This window comes from Cetorhinus maximus, chromosome 9, assembly GCF_964194155.1.
Source record: "Cetorhinus maximus chromosome 9, sCetMax3.hap1.1, whole genome shotgun sequence".
Lineage (NCBI taxonomy): Eukaryota > Metazoa > Chordata > Chondrichthyes > Lamniformes > Cetorhinidae > Cetorhinus > Cetorhinus maximus.
In genome coordinates, this window is record NC_135887.1 from 14,710,920 (window position 1) to 14,731,689 (window position 20,770).

Sequence of the window (20,770 nt, forward strand, 5' to 3'; positions counted from 1 at the left end):
ACACTCAAATACACACGCTCTGTGCAATGATAACCAGTATGGTGGAAACTGGTCCAATAAGAACTGGTGCAACAGAAAGCGATTCGAACCTGTACAATGGGAACTGGTCCAATAGAAACAGGTTCAACGGAAACTGATCCAATGGGAACTGGGGCAATAGAAGTGAGTCCAATAGGAACCCAGTTCAACTAGAAACAGTTTAGTTGGAATCAATCTAATGAAAACAGTTCAATAGGAACTGGCCCACCCATACTTCAAGTATTCCTTTCAATACTGTACCCCTGAGGTTAATAAAAGCAAAATATAGAAAACTGAAATTAACAACAAAGTGCTGGAAGAACTCAGCAGGTTTGGCAGCATCTGCGGAGACAGAAACAGTTAAGACCAATACGACTGGTCTTCAGAAGAAGTCATATTGGACTCGAAACGTTAATGCTGTTCTTCTCTCCACAGATGCTGCCAGACCGGCTAAGTCTTTCCAGCACTTCCTGTTTTTATTGCCTCTGAGGGTTAATGATGTCTAGGGATTGGTGAATACAAATTCATCAAGTCATTACTGAGGAGGAAGTGGGAGCCGCAGTGCCCGAGTGAGAGACATGAATCCTCCCCAGCGCACACTTTCCCTGCTGCATCTCTCCACAGCACAAGAGCCGACCCTGGGCTGGGAGCAGAGGGAGAGAATGGGGGGACCCCCTACCCCTGCTCCCCGGAGCAATGGTTACAAACACTCACCGCGGGCGGGTACAAGTCCTTGGGTAACAGAGCCTGCAGGTCGATGGCTAAAGTGATGGGAATGTGTGTGAAGAAATAAAAGAAGAAACTCCACTCGAGCAGACGTCTGCAGGAAACCATGCTTTCCCCCCTCCGCTACTATAGCGGTTCGATACTGGGATTGGTGCACGAAATGTCGCCCCACATCGGCCACTCGCAATTTGGGAAGCGATTGGTTCACGAGATAAAGGCGGAGAAATGCAGAGTGAGCTAAACTCGAATTGCGCAAGGTTAATATACTTTATTTTGCTAAATCAAGCCTTTAAAATTAAGCATGTATAGCCTCAGTGTCCCCCCCAGTGAGAGAGATTCTGAACTAGGGTTAACCCTCCAGGATCTGTCAAATATCGTTTTGATAGTCGGCCCTGTGAAGTGCCTTGGGACATTTTACTGAGTTAAAGGCGCTATATAAATGCAAGTTTTTATTCTCTAGGAGTTAAAGAGGGAATTTAAAAAATGCTGAGTAACTCAGGAGAAAAAAATTCATTGGGATATTAAATTAAATCGACAGTTTTAATTTTATTTTAATGTTTTTGGTTGTTACTAAAATATTAGAGATCTGGGAAAATAAATGCTATTTGACTGGGCGAGGCTGCTGGGAGCATCCGATTAGACTATGTCCAGCCAGAGTTGATAACCCTATTAGGGAAGCAGTCTGAAATCAAAGCAGAAAATGCTGGAAATACTCAGCAGGTCCAGGCAGCATCTGTGGAGAGAGAAACAGAGTTAATGTTTCAGGTTGATGACCTTTCAGCAGCACAGACCTGTTCTGGTTCAAGCTTTCCAGAGAGTGTGGTGGAAGCGGTTGCAGGGATGGGTTCCCACCTTTTAGCCATGTCTAGGTGCCCTTAGTGACATCATCCAGAGGCACAGGGTCATTTTTCACATTTACGTTGACAATATCTAGCACTATCTGCCCGACACTCTTCTCACCCTCTGACTGACCCCTCACTCCTGTCAGACTGATTCCCTGAATCCATTTCTGGGCAAATTACAATTTTCTCCAGTTGAACACTGATCCCACCACAAACCTATTCTTTGCCCATTCTTCAAACTGAACCTTCCTATTCTCAATTTTAGCTTTAAACACCAGATCATGACTATTACCGAAAATACAACAACGTTGTTCAGCTTTGCTCCCATCAACATAAACCAGAATTGGCAGCAGCTCTTTCAGCTGCCTGAGACCAAGAGGAAGGATTTTCCCTGCGGGCTTCTGAACTCTTGCTGTCAGGCTCAAGTGTTGGTTGGAAACCTGCAATGTGAGAGTAACAGCCACTCAAAGCGACTGGTTAATGGGCAGAGGGTGGTCTCGCTGTCCAATTAAGGATGGCGGGTGGGCGGGCTCTCAGAGCTGGAGGGCCAATCAAGAGGCCTCTCAATTTGAAAACAGCAGCAGGAATGCCATGGTAGGTAAGTGAGGGAGAGGGCACTTCAAAATACAGGCACGCTGCCTCCGATTTGTTCAAGGTTTAAAAGAATATTACTTTTGCAGAGGTGGGAGGAGGGTGACCTCTCTACAGGGTGGCCTATGGCCACTGCAGGGAGGGCTTCTAGAATATTGTGGGAAAGGTCTTTGCTCACGTTGCTCTAACCAAATTGCAGATCCTGGTGTCAGACATCTACCCTCCTGAGTCTCAGTGCAGCTTTAGAGCTGGCAGGTCAACAGTTGACATTATTTTCTCACTTTGGCAGTCTCAGGGGGAGTGCCGCAAACAGCACAGACTATTCTACATTGCTTAATAGGCCTCACCAAAGCTCTTTGACCTTGTCAACAGAGACTGACAATCAGCGTCAGGAAGATCAAAGTTATGGGCCAGGACGTAGAGACTCCACCTTCCATCAACATTGACAACCTCACTCTGGGGGTCATTGACAGCTTCACATACCTTAGATCAACAATTATCAGCAACCTGTCCCTTGATGCCAAAATCAGCCAAGGCCACAGATGTCATGTCAAAGTTGAGAAGTCGAGTGTGGATCAACGGCAAACTAACCAAAAATACAAAGCTCCGTGTGTACCAGGCTTGTGATCTCAGCACCCTTCTTTACAGTAGCGAAGCATGGACAACTTATGCAAGCCAAGAAAAGCAGCTGAACTTTTCCACCTCTGCTGTCTCAGAACATTGGGCATTTCCTGGCAAGACAGAATGCCGATAATGGAAGTACACCAGCACCAGCGGGCAGGGATCCCCAGCATGTTTGCCCTCTTGAGTCAGTTGGCTGGGTCATGTGGTGTTGGTAGTTTTAAAATCAATAATTTTAGTGTGACTTGACCATTTTGTGGCCTAATTCAATATGTTATTTAAATACAGTAAACTAACATGGTCAAGAAAACATTTTGAATTAATCCAGGAGACATTTTTTTAAAATAACCAATTACGGCATTATTTGGAACCAGCCAGGGATGATAGGACAAGTAGTGAGCCCCAATTGTGAGACAGTTGAAGAATAAGTAATTAATCAATTGATACATTGGTAAAGGCTGCAATATAACCTGTAACAGAAGGAATGTAATGTTTTATGTTTCATAATTAACACTTAATATTCAATTAGTATATTTAAAATCATGAGAAATGTAAAATTATGTTTCTCAAACCAGTCTGGAAAGATAAGGCGTGCTAAAGCCAAAGCCTTCATAGCCTTGGGGATTTACATTAAGATGGGTAAAGAATGAGGCATTATTCAAGTATGCAACGTTTTCAGTAGCCCCATTGTATTACTATATGAGAAGATGGTCACAGGTTTCAGGAACCAATTATAAATCAGCAGACGGTTAAGTCAACAGTTAGGCTAACTCGAGATAAGAAAATATGAGCTGAGGGTATAAAAATGAAGGTTTCAGGAAGCCATTTTGTTAGCATGTTATCCACGTACTGAGCGATCAGGGAGTTATCATCATTCCACACCTTTGGCTTGATCACCCAAGGAAACCGAGAGAAATCTATTTAGTTGTTAAGTTAAACTTTTTTCCTTTTACTGTTAATTGAAACTTTGTCTTCTATCTTTTTAACTTGTTACCTTTCTACCTTTTAATTGTCAATAAATCTTTTGAATTTACCATCTGAAGTATTCAGTCTTCCCTGATGGTTAAGTCTAGTGTGAATTAAATGACCTATTAGATAATTCACAATTGGGGATTTATTCCAATTATTATAGATTAGAATGCATTGCCAGGACATCACAATGTGTGCTGTGTTGAAACATACTTCTACCTGTGTGTTGTTCCCTGTGATCACACAGCAATAGCATTACTGGCACCCATCCGTCTTGGAAGAGGATGGACTTTGCCCAAGAGCAAAGCAAAGCACCTCATGTGAGCACAGAAACGTTATGTCCTGGCAATGCATTCCAATCTATAATAATCTATAAAGTATATTCAGTTGGGTATGCAGAGTGGTTTGTTGTATTTTTTAAACTTGTGGCAGGTATGGCAGCTAGCCGAATATGATTTATTGCAAATGAGTTGCACCCCCTAAATCAAATTCAACAGTGAGCTGAATGGATGGTGGCCACATCTCCAAAGACATCCTCAATCGCGAGCCTGCTACTGGCATGAGACCAACAGGTCACCCACATCTGTGATACTAGGATGTCTGCAATCAAGTTGACTGGGATCAGAGTCGATGCATGGGAAGTCCTCGCTGCTGATCGGAGTGCCTGGAGACAAGCAGTCAGGAAGAACATGGAAAAAGCAGGGGGGAAAAGAAATGAACATATGGTGGAAAAGAGAGAAAAAAGAAAAAAACATCAGTCTTGGGCCAACGCTATTCATCTGTGCGGAAAGGACTGCCACTCACGAATCAGCCTCTACAGCCACAACAGATGACGTTGAATACAGAAGTGACATATAACCTGAGCATAGGCCATTGTCTCCCAAGATGGATGGATTCCAATAGCGCTATCACTGTGTGATCACAGGGAATAACACACAGATGGAAGTATGTTTCAACAGCACACGTTGTGATAAAGAGCAAAGCAAAGCACCAAAATGTTATGTCCTGGTAATACATTCCAATCCATAACAATCTATAAAGTATATTCAGTAGGGTATGCAGGGTGGTTTATTCTATCTTTTTAAACTTGTGGCAGGTATGAGCTCGCCGAATCAAATTGTTAATAGGTTGGGAGCAGCATTTGAGAATGTCACCAGAAATGAATTGTGATTAGCAGTGAAAAAAAAATTAACTCAGAAATTCATTCATTTAATCATAGAGACTTTCAGAACTGCAAATAACTCAAGTTAACTTCAGTAAATCCTCAACAAGTCTTAGTGGCAATAGTTCACATACACTGTTTTTATTATCTCACAAATTCCAGTCTTAGTTTAGCCAGTGCCAAGGGTTTCTGGCATCAGATATTAAAAGAAGTTGTACTGTCTCATAAAATAAAAATCTTTTTGTTCAATATGACAACCGATCTACCGATATCCAACATGATCCCAGTCAACTTGAAGTCTTCGCTTGCAGACATCCTTGTATCACACATGTGGGTGACCTGTTAGTTTCATGCCGATAGCAGGCTTGCCATTGCGGATGACTTTGGGGATGTGGCCATTATCTGTTCGGCTCATTGTTGAATTTATGGGGTACAACTCGTTTGCATTAAATCATGTTTGGCTGGCTGCCATAAGTTTAAAAAAATACAACAAACCACCCTGCCTACCCGACTGAATATATTTTATAGATTTAGCTCCGAAGAGGAGTCATACAGACTTGAAACGTTAACTCTGTTTCTCTCTCCACAGATGCTGCCAGACCTGCTGAGTTTTTCTAGCATTTTCTATTTTTATTCAGATTTCCAGCATCCGCAGTATTTTGCTTTTATGAAAAATGCTTGTATGTGTGACATCTCTCAGAAACACCTGTGTTGTTATGTAGATAAATACAACAATTGTTTTGCTCATGGTAAGGTTCCACAAACAATAATTGAACAACATTGAATTTGCTTTGTTTGGTGATGTTGGTTACGGGAGGAATATTAGGTGGGATTACAGGGAGACTGGAGTTTGGGTGTAATTACTGTCTATCCAGCGAGTGCTATTCTTCACTCAGGAGATGATGCTGTCCCTTCTAGTTTTATAAAAACAATATTCAAGAATGCCTGTCATTCTTGCTTCAGATGTAGTACTGTCACCTCCGTCAGCCGGTTAAGGAACAGCATTTATATTTTGCCTTTCACTAGGACACGGCCCATGTTTGAATTGTAATCACTGTTGTTCTGTATGCAAATGTGGCAGGCAATTTATCCAGTCCACAGTGATGAAATGTCAAACTGCTTTAGCAGTGTTGGTTAGAGGTCAACACTGGCCAAAACTCCCCTGCTCTTTGAATACTGCCATAGGTTCTTTTTTAATACACATGAGCGGGCAGATAGGGCCATGCAGCGCTCCCAGTGTTGCACTGAAGTGTCAGTAGTCTAGATAAGAAACAGTTTCAGAAATAGAGTTTCTACATTGTAATTAACTTTTGTAAGACTTTTTGGGCCAAAGACAGAATTCTCCGGAGATGACCGAGAACCAGCATCTCAGGAAACTGCGACTAGCCAGGCAGATGGTGACGGAAATCTGGCGCTCTTGTCGAAGACCTTGCATCTTGCAACACTGGTCACCATGCCCTGCTATTGGCTGTCAAAGTTACTGTGGCCTTGAACTTCTTCACTTCTGTCTCCTTCCAAGAATCAACTATGTGACATCTCACAAGCAGCTGCACACCACTGCAGGTCACTGATGCCCTCTTTGCCAGGGCTAGACAGCACATTCATTTAACGACAAACAAGGCCTCACAGGAACTAAGGGCAGCGGGTTTTGCCACTATCATTGGATCTCCCAAGGTGCAGAGCATCATCAATTGCACTGGTGTAGTCATCAAGGCACCCAGTAACCAGCTAGTGAGATCCATCAACAGGAAGGGCTTCCACTCCCTCAAAACCCAACAGGTCTGCAACCACAAAAAGAACTTCCTCCATGCTCATGCTCGCTTTCTTGGCAGCTGCTAGGATTCCTTCATCCTCTGTTAGTTCAGGCTGCCTCAGATCTTCTGTCCAGCCCCCAAACTGCGTGGATAGATTCTAGGGGACAACAGATGGTTACTGACCCCTATACTGGAGCCTCAGGCAGAAGCACAGAGCTGATTCAACCAATGCCACCTGCTCATCAGGACAATCATTGAGCAGGCCATCAGGCTTTTGAAGATGTGATTTTGGTGCCTAAAATGGTCAGATGGTGCCCTCTAATAACTTCCTGCAAGGGTCTCGGTCATTGTCGTGGTCTGCTGCATTGTGTTCCAGGGAGATGTGGACCAAGGTGAGAGGAGACAACTCATTGGGGGAGGGGCAGAACATAACAGGAGGAGGAGGGATTGGATACTGAAAAGAGAATGTTACGACTAATCCCTGGGTGAGGTCCCCCGATTTGTTAATTTCCCAAACAGGACCCCAATTTTGTTATGCTCCCGGGTAAGAAAGAACGAGCTGGTTCCCCTTCTTTATTCAACCCCCTTGGTTGGTCGCAATGAGGTTAATTTAAAAGGGATCCCTTCCCTCCATTGATACCTTTTCCCAGTCCAAATGTATTTACGTTTTAGAAGGAGCCAATTTAACCAGGCTTTCTTGAGTCAAAGAAAGAGTAAGTTTAATAGTTACTAATAGCAGAGAAAAATAATAAAGCGCAACACACATACACACAGATCAGAAATGAGAAGTTAAGAGTCCAAATAAAAGCTTTAAAAAGATATGAATCAGCTGTTGGCTTGTCTGTGAGGTGTAGATGATGGTATATTGTGGCCACTAAGTTGAGCGGACTTTGGCGGTTTTGTAGTTGGTTTGGAGACACTTGGTTCTGCAGGGTAGCTGAAAGGCTGTCCTATTTCCTTTAGATTGTGGCTTTGAGGTTTGTCTCCAGCAACAAAGAGAGAGAGAGAAATCCTTTTGCCTGCAAGCTGCAGTGGGAGGTGGGGGGGGGGGGTGACTCTTGTTCTTCTGCTTGCTGTCACACACCCACCAGCATACAAGCTTTTTAACCCATTTTTTTTCCTGTGTATTCCAGAAGAGGAAATGGTTGTCTTACATTCATGTCAGAACTATTTACACATTCTGAGATATAAATCAATGGGAGATAGATTTTTGGGTGACTGTTGAAACGTACAAATCAGTCTTTTGTCTCCGCAACCACAGGAGATTAAAGTTCAGTGTTTTGCATCTTTCTTATCTCCCTTTCAAGTGTCTCTGCTTGAAGAAGGCCATGACACCTTTTCAGGTGCGACATTCCATATTCTCTCAGGACAGGCCAGGTCAGTATAACCCACATAGGAATTTTCCAGGAAATGGTCACCTTACATTATCAGCCATCTTTTGCTTAGTGTCCTTGTTTGTATTTCTTTAAAAATGCACAAATCTTTCTTAAAAAGTTGACTATGCCTGAAGTAATTTGTGGCTGTAATCTGCTTTTCATGACAATAGATGCCCCTGCTGCATGGCAAGGTGCCCTGCTCCTGCCACCTGCTGGGAAGAGGACCCCTTCCCCCTCAAGGCCTCCAGTTTTAGATCCAGTTTGGTATTGATGAATCGAGGGTCTACCCTGCCCTCGGTGCCGGCCTCTGGCTTCTCTGTGACATCTCGCTTCCCTCTAATGCTGTGGAAGCTTTTGTCACAAGCCGCAGATCTCTCCCCGGACAACCAGCAGCCGCAGTGATGGCTGCCTTTGGGTGTCCTACATTTCATCAGATCTATATCCATTCCCACTCCCCCCACAGGACAGAAAACCAGTCTTCACATCCATGGAGACCCTGTGAAATCTGAACTTTAATTGGCTTCCCACCAGAGATGGGTTTCCAACCCAAAAACAGACCAGGCTCCTGTTTTCCACCTCGATAGTGGAAATTCAGCCCTTTGTGTTTAATAAGTGCTGAGTGTTAGAAATTCAAATAAGCAAGAATGTTGTACAAGAGAAAAAAAAATGACACAATTAAAATACAGCTGTATATGCAAGTGTACCACTTTAAAATAATATGTGTTGATAAGAAGTTCCCAAATTTTTAAAGTTCTAATATACCTTGCTAAATCAACAAGGTGAATTTCATTTTTCACCAACTCCATAACTGTGCATGACCCCTGAGCCTGTAGCTTCAGTGATACAGTTGCTGTGTCCGAGTGATGGAGGAAACACTCCCTGTTGCAAAGGACATTTTTCTCCACTAACTGCTGTTAGAAAATGACTGCGAGTGTGAACACCAGTAAGACTAATGACAGCGCTGTCATAGCAAAAAACAAATAAAATTGAGCAAAATCACCACAGAAATTACATTACATATTGTCATCCATTTTGGACTGTCTGTTCAAGTGTTTGACACTGAAACCATATTGGTTATAGTCATATGACTATTTGTCAGAGAGAAAATTTAATACATTACAGTACTTACTCAGTAGTTTACAAATTACAGTTGAGAATTATATTGTCTAATGTCCTCTGGGTAGAAGGCACAACTTATTCCACATATTGCCTATACACGTATGCTCATTCACCTGCCTGCTGCCCACCATGGGTCTTCTACACCAAGAGACCCCCAAACCTCCTAAAAACCGGAACTGCAGCAAAATTGATCCATTCGTGGTGATGGCACATACATGTCCAGGCACATGCCTTAGGCCCTGCTTGTCATACAGCCTTAGCACAGACTTTTTCTGTTCCTACAGTTCATATTTTCAAGGTCCATAAGGTGAGCCAATGAGAATTCTAACTGGAAATAAAACCTAGGTTCAACATTATTTGTTTCCCTAAAGGAGGAAAGAGAGGAGAAAGAGCACAATAGTTTCACAACTTAACATTAAACAGCAATATAGCAAAGCTTAATACTGAAAAATAGTAGAAGGGGATTATATTTCAACCAATAACAAAGAGTTCTTGGCATGCATCAGTCAGAGAATAGACATAAAATATAATAATGTAGATATAACGTAATTTGCAATAATAGGATATGTCATTCAGTTTGAGAGTCTAAAAGCAGCGTATTTTGAAGAACAACAGTTCCAGCAAAAGCTTGAGTCATTTAACTCTTTTAAGGCTGGTCCCTGTAAGTCCTCTCCTAAGCCTATATTTCTTACAGTACATATAAAATGACAATAAAGAATCATGAGGCTGTGATTTAAGTTCAGAATACAGACCATATTAAGCTATTTGATCTTCCTGAACATAATTCACAAAGTTTTATTTAAAAAAAACTAGGTTTTGTAATATACACTCTAATCACTGTGCTGCTTATAATTCTAAATATTACTTGAATGCCTGTGAGGAGCTGGAGCAGAATTTTTTTTGACCGGCCTTCTGAATTGGCTACTAGACTATTAATTTCCCTTTCCCAGGAGGTCAGGAAGGAGGAGGAGGGCTGGTACAAGGTGAACAAAAATACGGTGAATATAAATGGACCCTGATAGCCTTTCTCAGCTTTGTTACATAACATAGATAGATTTCTGGACTCTAAAGGCATGAAGGGATTTAGGGAGAGAGTGGGAGTATGGCGTTGAGATAGAGGATCAGCCATGATCATGTTGAATGGCAGAGTAGGCTCGAAATGACCTACTCCTGCTCATATTTTCTATGTTTCTATAGTTATATATATATATATATATATATATATATCACATAGATGAACTTTTGATATTTGCAGTGATAGGTTCTAAATCTAATATTAACCACTAGGGGTAGCTAGTATTACACAGCCACTGTGACTGTCCTTTGTTTAAACAGGTCTTGCTGAGATCATTCTTTAGAAATTTGTTAGAAATCTGAGTCCATTTAAAAAAAAAATCACCTATCCTTTTTTACAAAAGATTAATAAAGGGTCTTTTCTTCACTTAGGTACAAGACTACTGTTATGTGTTATTTTGATAGATTTGTTAGAGATGTTAAAAATCGTGAGGGATCTTGACAGAGTAGATGGAAACTGTTCCCTTTGGCAGAAGGTGTCAAGCACCAGAGGACACACATTTAAGGTGATTAGCAAAAGAAGCAAAGAAGACATGAGAAAACGCTTTTATACACAGCAATTGCTCAGGATCTGGAATGCACTGCCTGAGGAGGTTGGTGAAGGCAATTACAATTGTGGCTTTCAAAAGGAAATCGGATAAGCACCTGCAGGAAAATATATGCAGGGTTATGGGAAAAGGGCAAGGGAGTGGGACTAGCTGAATTGCATTTGCAGAGAGCCAGCATGTACTCAATGGGCCAAATGGTCTCCTCCTGTGCTGTAACCATTCTATGATTCTCTGTAGCCTCCACCATTTTAGGTTATACTTTATAATTTATGAGTACTCCCCATACCATGTATTTGATTACATACAAATACTTACATTGTATTCTGTAGAAAACATCTTGAAGGTTGCTTGGGACCTTCTTGGACCAATTTTATCAATGTATGACACATCACTAATATGTCCTTACATTTAGCTCTACTAATTCTCTTGAAAGCAGGTCACGCACTGTTCAGCGAACCCTCCCACTCGCAGGGTCAAGGTTAATAGAAGACGTTAAACAAAGAATTAGCACCACATCACATTGTATATCAGTTAATTTAGATGCAGAAAAAGTTGACTGGAAATTACAGGTAGTGGGTTCCAGAGAATAAAAGCTTGATTCATATCAGATGAGCATTGTACTGCCCACATTTGCAGTTGCCCTGTCACTGACTGCTAAAGAATTTTAATTTTTCCAAGCTGAGCTCAGCTGGGGCAGCAGTGGAGTCAACACAATTGGTATCAACATCTGGTTGGGGACAGTGGGGAGGAGGAGGAGGAGGAATTGGGGGAGGAAGGAGAGGATTGATGGGGCAAGTGAAGAAGGTAGAGGGAAATGGGGGAAGGGGAGGAAGGGAACAGAAGGGGGAATGCAGGATCAGCCGGAATATTCCTTTAGAGGGGACCTGATCCACTGAAACTGATTTGAAATCAGAAGTTAACAAACTAAGTTAAGAAACTGGAATCAGGGGAAGTTTTTGCAAACTGCCTAAGCAGTGCCCACCGATCCCAGTCAGCACCCAGCGAACCATTAGGCATTTTCAAGTTATTCTTAAGCCTTGAAATGTGGGTCACTTCATTTTGGAAAAGCAACAGCATCCATGGTACAATAGCCCAGCAAGAATCGAGCGAGGAGCTGGGGATTCTCTTTAGAGTGATATAGCACTGAAGGAAGCCACTTAGCCAATTGTGCCTGTGCTGGCTGCTTTGGATGGGCTATCCAATTAGTCCTCCTTCTCTGCACTTTGGCTATAGCTCTACTAATGTTTCCTTTAACTTCCCCCATTATTTAGTGCTAGCAACCCAAATTGAACATTTAGGGGTGCACTCACCTATTAAGAAAAGTATGTAGATCACAAACACAAAATGATGAAGAACATCAAAGTATATCCACCCTAATAAAATCATTACTTTTTTTTATGTAAAGTAATCTCTAGGTTCTGAATTTTTAGTTTATAGAGTGGCACTCCAACTTCTAGCTCCAAGTAACAATTCATTTTTATATGCACAGTAAAAATATTTTTCAAGGTGGATGTTTTCTTATTTGAAAAAGTAGCTCTTTGGAGAGGCTAGGTTATAGATTCCTATCCAATTTAATTATATGAAAATTGAAAAACCCAAAGCAAAAGAGAAATCACGCAGACTTCTGAATTAAGATATCTCGGCCAGAGCCACTTCAGGAGGTGCTCTCACTTAACCCTATGCTGACTGAATGCTTACCAGTGGATGTGTAACCTGAAGCCTCACAAAGTAAGTGAAGCATTCATGATCCCATTGCCCCCTTTCACCATGAGCCAGTTTCTGCCTTTCTCCTTTTGAATTGCTGTAGGCTCCATGGACGTGTGTAAGCGCAGAATCGGTGGAGTAGTCTCTCAGTACATATGGAAGACAGCCCACATGCAAGTGAGTATAGATGGTATCGAGTGCAAGTGAGTATAGAAATAGGAGGATAAAGCAGATGAATGCTTGGCTGGAAAGATGGTGCAGGAGAGAGGGTTTTAGATCCCTGGGACATTGGGACCAGTTCTTGATGAGATGGGACCTGTACAGGCCGGACAGTTTGCATCTAACCAGAGTCAGGACCAATTTCCTTGTCAGACAATTTGCTAGTGCTATTGGGAGAGTTTAAGCTTACTTGGCAGGGGTATGGGAAACCAGGAGATAGTACTAAAGAGGAATACCAAGGTGCACAGAATATTGGGAGAGATAGATTGCACCAGTGTGCAAATAGTAAGGTATTAGGCTGGGTCAGCGTAAGGGGGAAAGAAATAAATTCCAAATTAGGATTACTGTGCATGTATGTGAATGCACAATGTGTGGTAAATAAAATTGGTGAGTGAAAATATGATGTGATTATAACAGAGACCTGGCTTAAAGAAGGGCAGGATTCAGTATTAAATATTCCCGGATACATGGTGTTCAGGAAAGATAGGAAAGGGGGAGGGGCATTAAGGAGAACATTGCAGTACTGGGGAGAAAAGATGTCCCAGAGGGGCCAAGCACAGAATCTATTTGGCTAGAGCTAAGAAAGAAAAAAGGTGCAATGACATTGCTTGGTGTAGTCTATAGGCCACCGACTAGTGGGAAAGATGTAGAGGAACAAATTTGCATGAAAATCACAGAAGTGCAAGAATTATAGAGCGGCTATAATGGAGGACTTTAATTATTCAAATATGGACTGGGATAGTAGTAATGCAAAGGGCAGAGAGAGGCAAGGGTTCCCAGAGTGTGTTCAGGAAATATTTCTACAGCTGTAGGTTTCCAGTCCAATGAAAAAGGCACTGCTAGACCTGGTTCTTGGGAATGAGGTGGGCCAAGAGGATCAAGGGTCAGTAAGGGAACATCTAAGAGGCAGTAGTCATTGTATCATAAAGTTTAGATTGGCCATAGAAAAGGACAAAGAACAATCCAGAGTAAGAATATTAACTGGGAGAAAGCCAACTTCGGTGGTGTAAGAATGGTTCTGACCTAGATAAATTAGATTCAAAGGTTGGCAGGTATGACTGTAATTGAACAGTAAGCTGCCTTTAGGAGATGATTCTGGCACAGCCAAGGTATATTCCCATAAATTGGAAAGGTATGGCAAACAAATCCAGAGTTCCCTGGATGACACAAGCGATAGAAACTAAGATGAAGAAGAAAAAAAGTGTGCTTGCTGCAGGTGACAGGGGGACAATACAACCAAGAACCAGGCTGAATATCAAAGGTTTAGAAGAAAATTTAAAAAGCAAATAGGACAAGCAAAGAGTCAGTATGAGAAGAGGTAGGCAGCTAACATCAAAGTGAATCCAAAAGTCTTCTGTAGGCACATAAATAGTAAAAGGGTGGTAAAAGGAGGAATGGGGCCTATTAGGGACCAAAAAGGGATTTAAGCATGGAGGCAGAGGGCAAGTCTGAAGTATTAAATGAATACTTTGCATCTGCCTTTACCAAGGAGATGGATGCTGTGCAGGTCATGGTGAAAGGGGACGTGGTTCAGACACTTGAAGAGGTTAACATTGATAAGGAGGAGGTTTAGATAAGCTGTCTGTACTTAAAAGTTGATATTGCACTAGGGCCGGACATAACGGAAGTGATTGGAAATTGCGGAGGCACTGGCCATAATTTTCCCAATATTCCTTACACTCAGCAGAGGACTGGATAATTGCAAATATTACACCCGTATTCAAGAAAGGATGTAAAGATAAGTCCAGTAACTACAGGCCAGTCATTTTAACCTCAGCAGTGGGGAAGCTTCTGGAAACAGTAAATTCTGGACAAAATTAATAGTCACTTGGGCAAATGCAGGCTAAGGGAGGCCAGCATGGATTTGTTAAGGAAAAAAAATGTGTTTAACTAACTTGTTTGAGCTTTTTGATGAGGTAACAAAGTGGGTTGTTGAGGGTATTGCTTTTGATGTGGTGATCATGGACTTCCAAAAGGCATTTGATAAAGTGCCACACAACAGACTTGTGAGCAAAGTTAGAGCACGTGGAATAAAAGGGAGAGTGGCAACATGGATATGAAATTGGCTGTGTGATAGGGAGCAGAGTATGGTTGACAGTTGCTTTTCAGACTGGAGGAAAGTTTGTAGTGAAGTTCCCCCAGTATTAGGACCTTTGCTCTTCCTGATAGATTAATGACCTCAACTTTGGTGTACAGAGCACAATTTCCAAAATTTGAGAATGATACAAAACTCGGAAGTAATGGGAACAGTGAAGAGCATCGGGTAGAACTTCAAAAGGACATGGGCAAGTTGGTGGAATGGGCAGACAAATGGCTGATAAAATTCAATGTAGAAAAGTTGTGAAGTAGGAAGAATGCAGAGGGAAAATATAAAATAAAAGGGTACAATTCTAAAAGGGGTGAAGGAGCAGAGGGACCTGGGTGTATAAGTCCATAAATCATTAAAGGTAGAAGGACAGGTTGAGAGAATGATTAATAAAGCATACAGTATCCTGGGTTTTATCAACAGGGGCATAGATTACAAGAACAAGGAAGTTATGTTAAACCTGCTTAAAATGCTGGTTTTGCCCTCTATATTGTATCCAGTCCTGGGCACCACAGTTTAGGAAGAATGTAAAGGCATTAGAGAGGTTGCAGAAAAGATTCATGAGAACAGTTCCAGGGATGAGGAACTTCAGTTACATAGATTGGAGAAGTTGGGACAGTTTTCCTTGGAGAAGAGAAGGTTGAGAGGAGATTTGATAGAGGTATTCAAAATCATGAGGCATCTGGACAGAGTAGATAGGGAGAAACTGTTCCCATTGATGGGAGGATCGAGAACCAGATATAAGCTAATTGGCAAAAGTAGCAATGGTGATATGAGAATATCCTTTTACACACAGCGAGTGGTTAGGATCTGGAATGCATTGCTTGAAGGTGTGATGGAGGCAGGATCAATCAAGGCATTCAAGAGGAAGTTTGATAATTATCTGAAAAGGAAGAATGTGCAGGGCTATGGGGAGAAGGCAGGGGGAGGGGCACTTGGTGAATTGCTTATTCAGAGTGCTAGCACATATGGTCTTCTTCTGTGTTGTAACCATTCTATGATTCTATAACTTAATCCACTCACTGGATTTGTGCACAGCTCTCAATGGGTGGAATCCTATCAGCCATGCAGAGGCAGTGGAGTTTCAGAAAGAAGCGGGCTGGGTCATCTACCTGACATGATTCCACCACTAAGCGATAGGCCATACTGGCACTGGCTGCCTGTCCGGTAGCAGCAGGTAGTCAATTAGTGGCAACTGAGTGGCCACTTGGGTGAGATTGGTGATGCCACTGGGATCTTCCTGATGACGGACAGGCCCCACACTGAGGCTGAAACCCGACAGATGGCTGCTGGCGGGCTCCCGGCAGCAGGCCATGGAGCCAGTGAGGCCTCCTGTAAATCCCAACACTATCTCCAACCCCCGAAACCCAGGCAACTGAGAGGGCCACAGCAGCGGCAACTGGCCATCCTGTGGAAGGGTTGCCCTTCAACAATGGTGACCTGGCACCTGTTGCCACATTTATTTTTACCAATTTTTAAAGTCTACAGTGAGTGGTCCCTTTGAGGTGCCCTTGCAATCTCCTTCCTACATCAGCGGTGCCCATTTCCCACAGGCCATCCACAGCTACGGGTGCTCTGATTGGCCCTCCTCTCTGTGGAACCTGCCCACTGTCCCAAATAAAATGGGGTTCTAAGTTGGCTACCTCTGGGAAGATTGCACAGGTGGGTGAGACTCGGAGACCATTGGGGTCAGGACCCAGGTGTGGTCCCAACACCCGAGATTCTTCTAAGGTGGTAAGATTCCACCCAATATAAGAAGAATTTTTGCCAGGACTTTTTTTTCCAGTGGGCGTCAGGACGATTGCGAATGTTCCCAAAATCTTTTAATCACTGGCACCTCTAATGTGGATAGTTTCAACCTATACCTGAGTCACAAGCGGCATAATTTCTAGTGAAAATGGGAACTGGGAACCAGGAACCAGAAGGCAAAAGAACGCAGTGTGAAGTTGAAAGTTCATTTGGAACCTGATGTTTTTCTTTAACTATAATAATACGCTAAATGTCTGATGTAAATAGGCCACAGCCACATATGAAATTATCTTCCTTGTTATAAGCAGAAATACCTCGGTAATTGAAGGCCAATGAGGACAGAGCAGGAAAACTGTTATTGCCAACCTCCATCAGCTGATTTTACAAGTATTGTCAATATATTTTCCATTCCAAAACCATATAAAATATGGAATTAATCAAAATTCCCATAAAATTAGGTTAAGTTAAAGATGATGTTAGAAAATTAACTCCTGCTGCCAAGACTGAAGACAAGACAAATGTCCAAATCCCTAAAGTGCTGATTTCATCAATCATTGGCCAGAGAACTGGGAGTACCAAAAACAGCCAAAAGCCTCCTTCCTGTAATATTCAATAATACTTTCTATTGGGTTGGAACCATAGAAAGGTTACAGTGCATAAAGAGGCCATTCAGCCCATCGTGTCTGTGCCAGCCATAAAGAGAAAAAAAGAAACTAGCCACTCATTTTAATTCCACTTTCCAGCACCTGGTCCATAGCCTTGCAGGTTACAGCACTTCAGATGCAGATCCAGGCACCTTTTAAATGAGTCGAGCGTTTCAGCCTCAACCACCAACTTAGGCAGTGAATTCCAGACACCCACCTATCTAGGCCCCTCATAATTTTGTACACCTCAATTAGGTCACCCCTTAGCCTCCTCTGTTCTAAGGAAATCAACCCTAGCCTATTCAATCTCTCCTCATAGCTGCGATTTTCAAGCCCTGGCAACATTCTTGTAAATCTTCTCTGTACTCTCTCCAGAGCAATTATGTCCTTCCTGTAATGTGGTGACCAGAACTGTACACAAAATTCCAGCTGTGGTCTAACCAGCATTTTATACAGTTCCATCATTACATCCCTGCTTTTGTATTCAGTACCTCACCCAATAAAGGAAAGCATTCCATATACTTTCTTGACCACCTTGCCCACCTGTCCTGCCACCTTCAAGGACATGCACATCAAGGTCCCCCACTTCCTCAGCTGCTCTCAATAACTTCTCATTTATTGGTTATTCCCTTGCTTTGTTTGCCCTCCCCAAATTCATTACCTCACACTTTTCCGAATTGAATTCCATTTGCCACTTCTCCGCCCACTCAACCAAACCATTGATATCATTCTGGAGTCGACAGCTATCCTCCTCACTATCAACTACACGGCCAATTTTGTGTCATCTGCAAATTTCCCAATCATGCCTACCACATTTAAGTCTAAATCGTTAATATATATAACAAACAGCAAGGGCCCCAACACTGAGCCCTGTGGGACACCACTGGAAACCGTTTTCCATTCACAAAAATATCCTTCGATCATTAGCCTTTGTTTCCTGTCGCTGAGCCAATTTTGGATCCAACTTGCCACCTTCCCCTGTATCCTATGAGATCTCACTTTCCTGACCAGTCTGCCATGTGGGACCTTGTCAAATGCCTTACTGAAATCTACGTAGACAACATCCACTGCACTACCCTCATCAATCCTCGTCATGTTCTCAAAAAATTCTATTAAGTTAGTAAGACATGACCTTCCCCTAACAAATCCATGCTAACTATCCCTGATCAATCCGTGCCTTAAGTGACAGTTTATCCTGTGTCTCAGAATTGTTTCCAATACTTTGCCCACCACTGAAGTCAGACTGGCCGGCCTATAATTTTCTGGTCTATCTCTCACACCCTTTTATAATAATTGTACAACGTTCGCCTCCAATCCTCTGGGACCTCACCTGCACCTAGTGAGGACTGGAGAATGCCCCTCAGAGCATCCGCTATTTCCTCCCTGGCTTCCTTCAACAGCCTGGGATACAATCCATCTGGCCCTGGTGATTTATCCACCTTCAAGGATGCCAATCCCTCCAGTACTTCCTCTCTCAATATGTTTCACACTCCTCCTCTTTAACTAGAATGTCTGCATCATCCCTCTCAGTGACAGAGGCAAAGTACTCATTGAGAGCCCTGCCCACATCTTTTGCATCAACCCACAAGTTATCAGGTATGTTTCTCAAAGGCCCTACCTTTTCCTTATTCTCTTGCTCTTAATGTACTGGTAAAACATTTCAAGATTTTCTTTGATTTTACCTGCCAATATTTTTTTTATATCTTCTCTTTGTTTTCCTAATTTCCATTTTTACTTCATCCCTGTACTTTCTATACCCCTCATGGCTTTCTACAGTATTAAGTCTTTTGTGACTGTCATAAGCTTTCTATTTCTGCTTTATCTTGGCCTGTATGCTTCTGGATGACCAGGGGGCACTAGATTTGGCAGTACCACTGTTTTTCTTTGCGGGGACATGTCTACACTGTGCCTGTAGAATGGTGTCTTTGAATGCCTCCCACTGATTTTACACAGTTTTTCCTTCTAATTGCTGTATCGAGTCCACTCTTGTGAGCTCACCTTTCAGCTTTGTAAAATTTGTCTTCCCCCAATTCCCTATCTTGCCTGAAAACTTTATATCCAGGGATGTTGAGCTGCCATTTTTGCCCCTCCTTAAGCCAAGTTCCTGTTATAGCGATGATATCATGCAGCCATGTGTCTATCTGTGCCCTCAGCTCATTGGCTTTATTTACTATGCTCCTTGCATTTACATATATACCTTTTAACATTGCCAGATTCCTGTGCTGCTTCTGTCTTTCAGAGTCACTCACTAATTCTCCATCGCCCATTCCCTGCTCTGAATTTGCCCTCAGGCTCCCATTCCCCTGCCAATCTAGTTTAAACCTGCCCCCAACAGCACTAGCAAATCTCCCTATGAGGATATTCATCCCAGTCCTGTTCAGGTGTAGACCATCCGGCTTGTACTGGTCCCACCTTCCCCAGGACGTCCCAATGCCTCGGAAATCTGATGCCCTCCCTCCTAGACCAACTTTTAGCCACATGTTTATTTGCTCAATTTTCCTATTTCTGTACTTGCTTGCACGTGGGTCTGGGAGTAATCCTGAGATTACTGCTTCAGAGGTTCTGCTTTTCAATCTCTTTCCTAGCTCCCTAAAGTCTGCTTTCAGGATTTCATCCCCTTTCCTACTCAAGTCATAGGAACCAACATGGACCATGACCTCTGGCTCATCACCCTCCCCCAGAAGAATGTCCTGCGGCGGCTCAGTGACATCTTTGACCCTGGCACCACGGAGGCAACATACCATCCTGAGGTCACACCTACGGCCACAGAAGCGCCTGAATGTTTTCCTAACTAACAAATCCCCTATTACTACTGCTCGTCCCCTCTTCTTTCTCCCCTCCTGTACAACAGAGCTGCCTGTGGTGCCAAAAACTTAGCTCTGACTGCACCCCTCCAAGGAACTAACGCCCTTCACCATTGGTAAGCGGAACCCCAGGGGACTCCTGCACTACTTGCCTAATTTTCTTGGACTGCCTGGTGGTCACCCATTCCATTTCTGCCTCCAGGCTCCTAAGCTGCGGTGTGACCACCCCTTACTGAATGTGCTATCCACATAGCTCTCAGCCTTGCGGATGCGCCACAGTGATTTTAGCTGCACTCGAGCTCCGAAACCCAGAGCTCAAGGTTCTGCAGCTGACAGCACTTCCTGCACATGTGGTCACCTAGAACACTGGTAGTGTCCACAACTTCCTACATATTACAAGACTTGCATTCCACATGACTGAGCTGTCCTGCCATGTCTTCAATTTACTTCCCCTGCATTAACTTTATTTTACCTGGCCTCGACTTAACTTTATTTCCCCATTACCTGTGTTTCTTACTTAAATATAAGTAGCCCCTTCTTTTAAAAGAAATGTATTTTTCTAATTCTCAGTTACTTGATGACACTCCCTAACAGCAGCTTCTCACCAACCAATGAACTTTAGTTTCTCCTGTGATGTTAGGTGCTGCTGACCCTCTGGCTTGGGGTCCTCTTCTCGCACTCTCCTCTTGGTGCTGCTGACTGCCTGTCCCAGGGTCCTCCTCTTGCACTCTCCTCTTCTCTGGGTTGACAAGTCAGAGTCCTTT

At 42.9% G+C, this 20,770-nt stretch overlaps 1 protein-coding gene across 2 annotated transcripts in view; it reads right to left on the bottom strand.

The window, feature by feature from the left end:
* The window catches only part of tmem97 (transmembrane protein 97), a 38,493-nt gene that overhangs the window by 9,954 nt on the left and 7,769 nt on the right, over positions 1 to 20,770 (bottom strand). Inside the window, exon 1 of one of the 2 annotated variants that reach the window (XM_078548108.1) lies at positions 733 to 890. The exons of the other annotated variant lie outside the window; for it this stretch is intronic. Within the exon in view, the coding sequence (XP_078404234.1) occupies positions 733 to 852 (120 nt within the window). The 5' untranslated portion in view covers positions 853 to 890. Of the gene's footprint in view, positions 1 to 732; positions 891 to 20,770 lie in introns of those variants that run through there. 2 annotated transcript variants of the gene reach the window in all.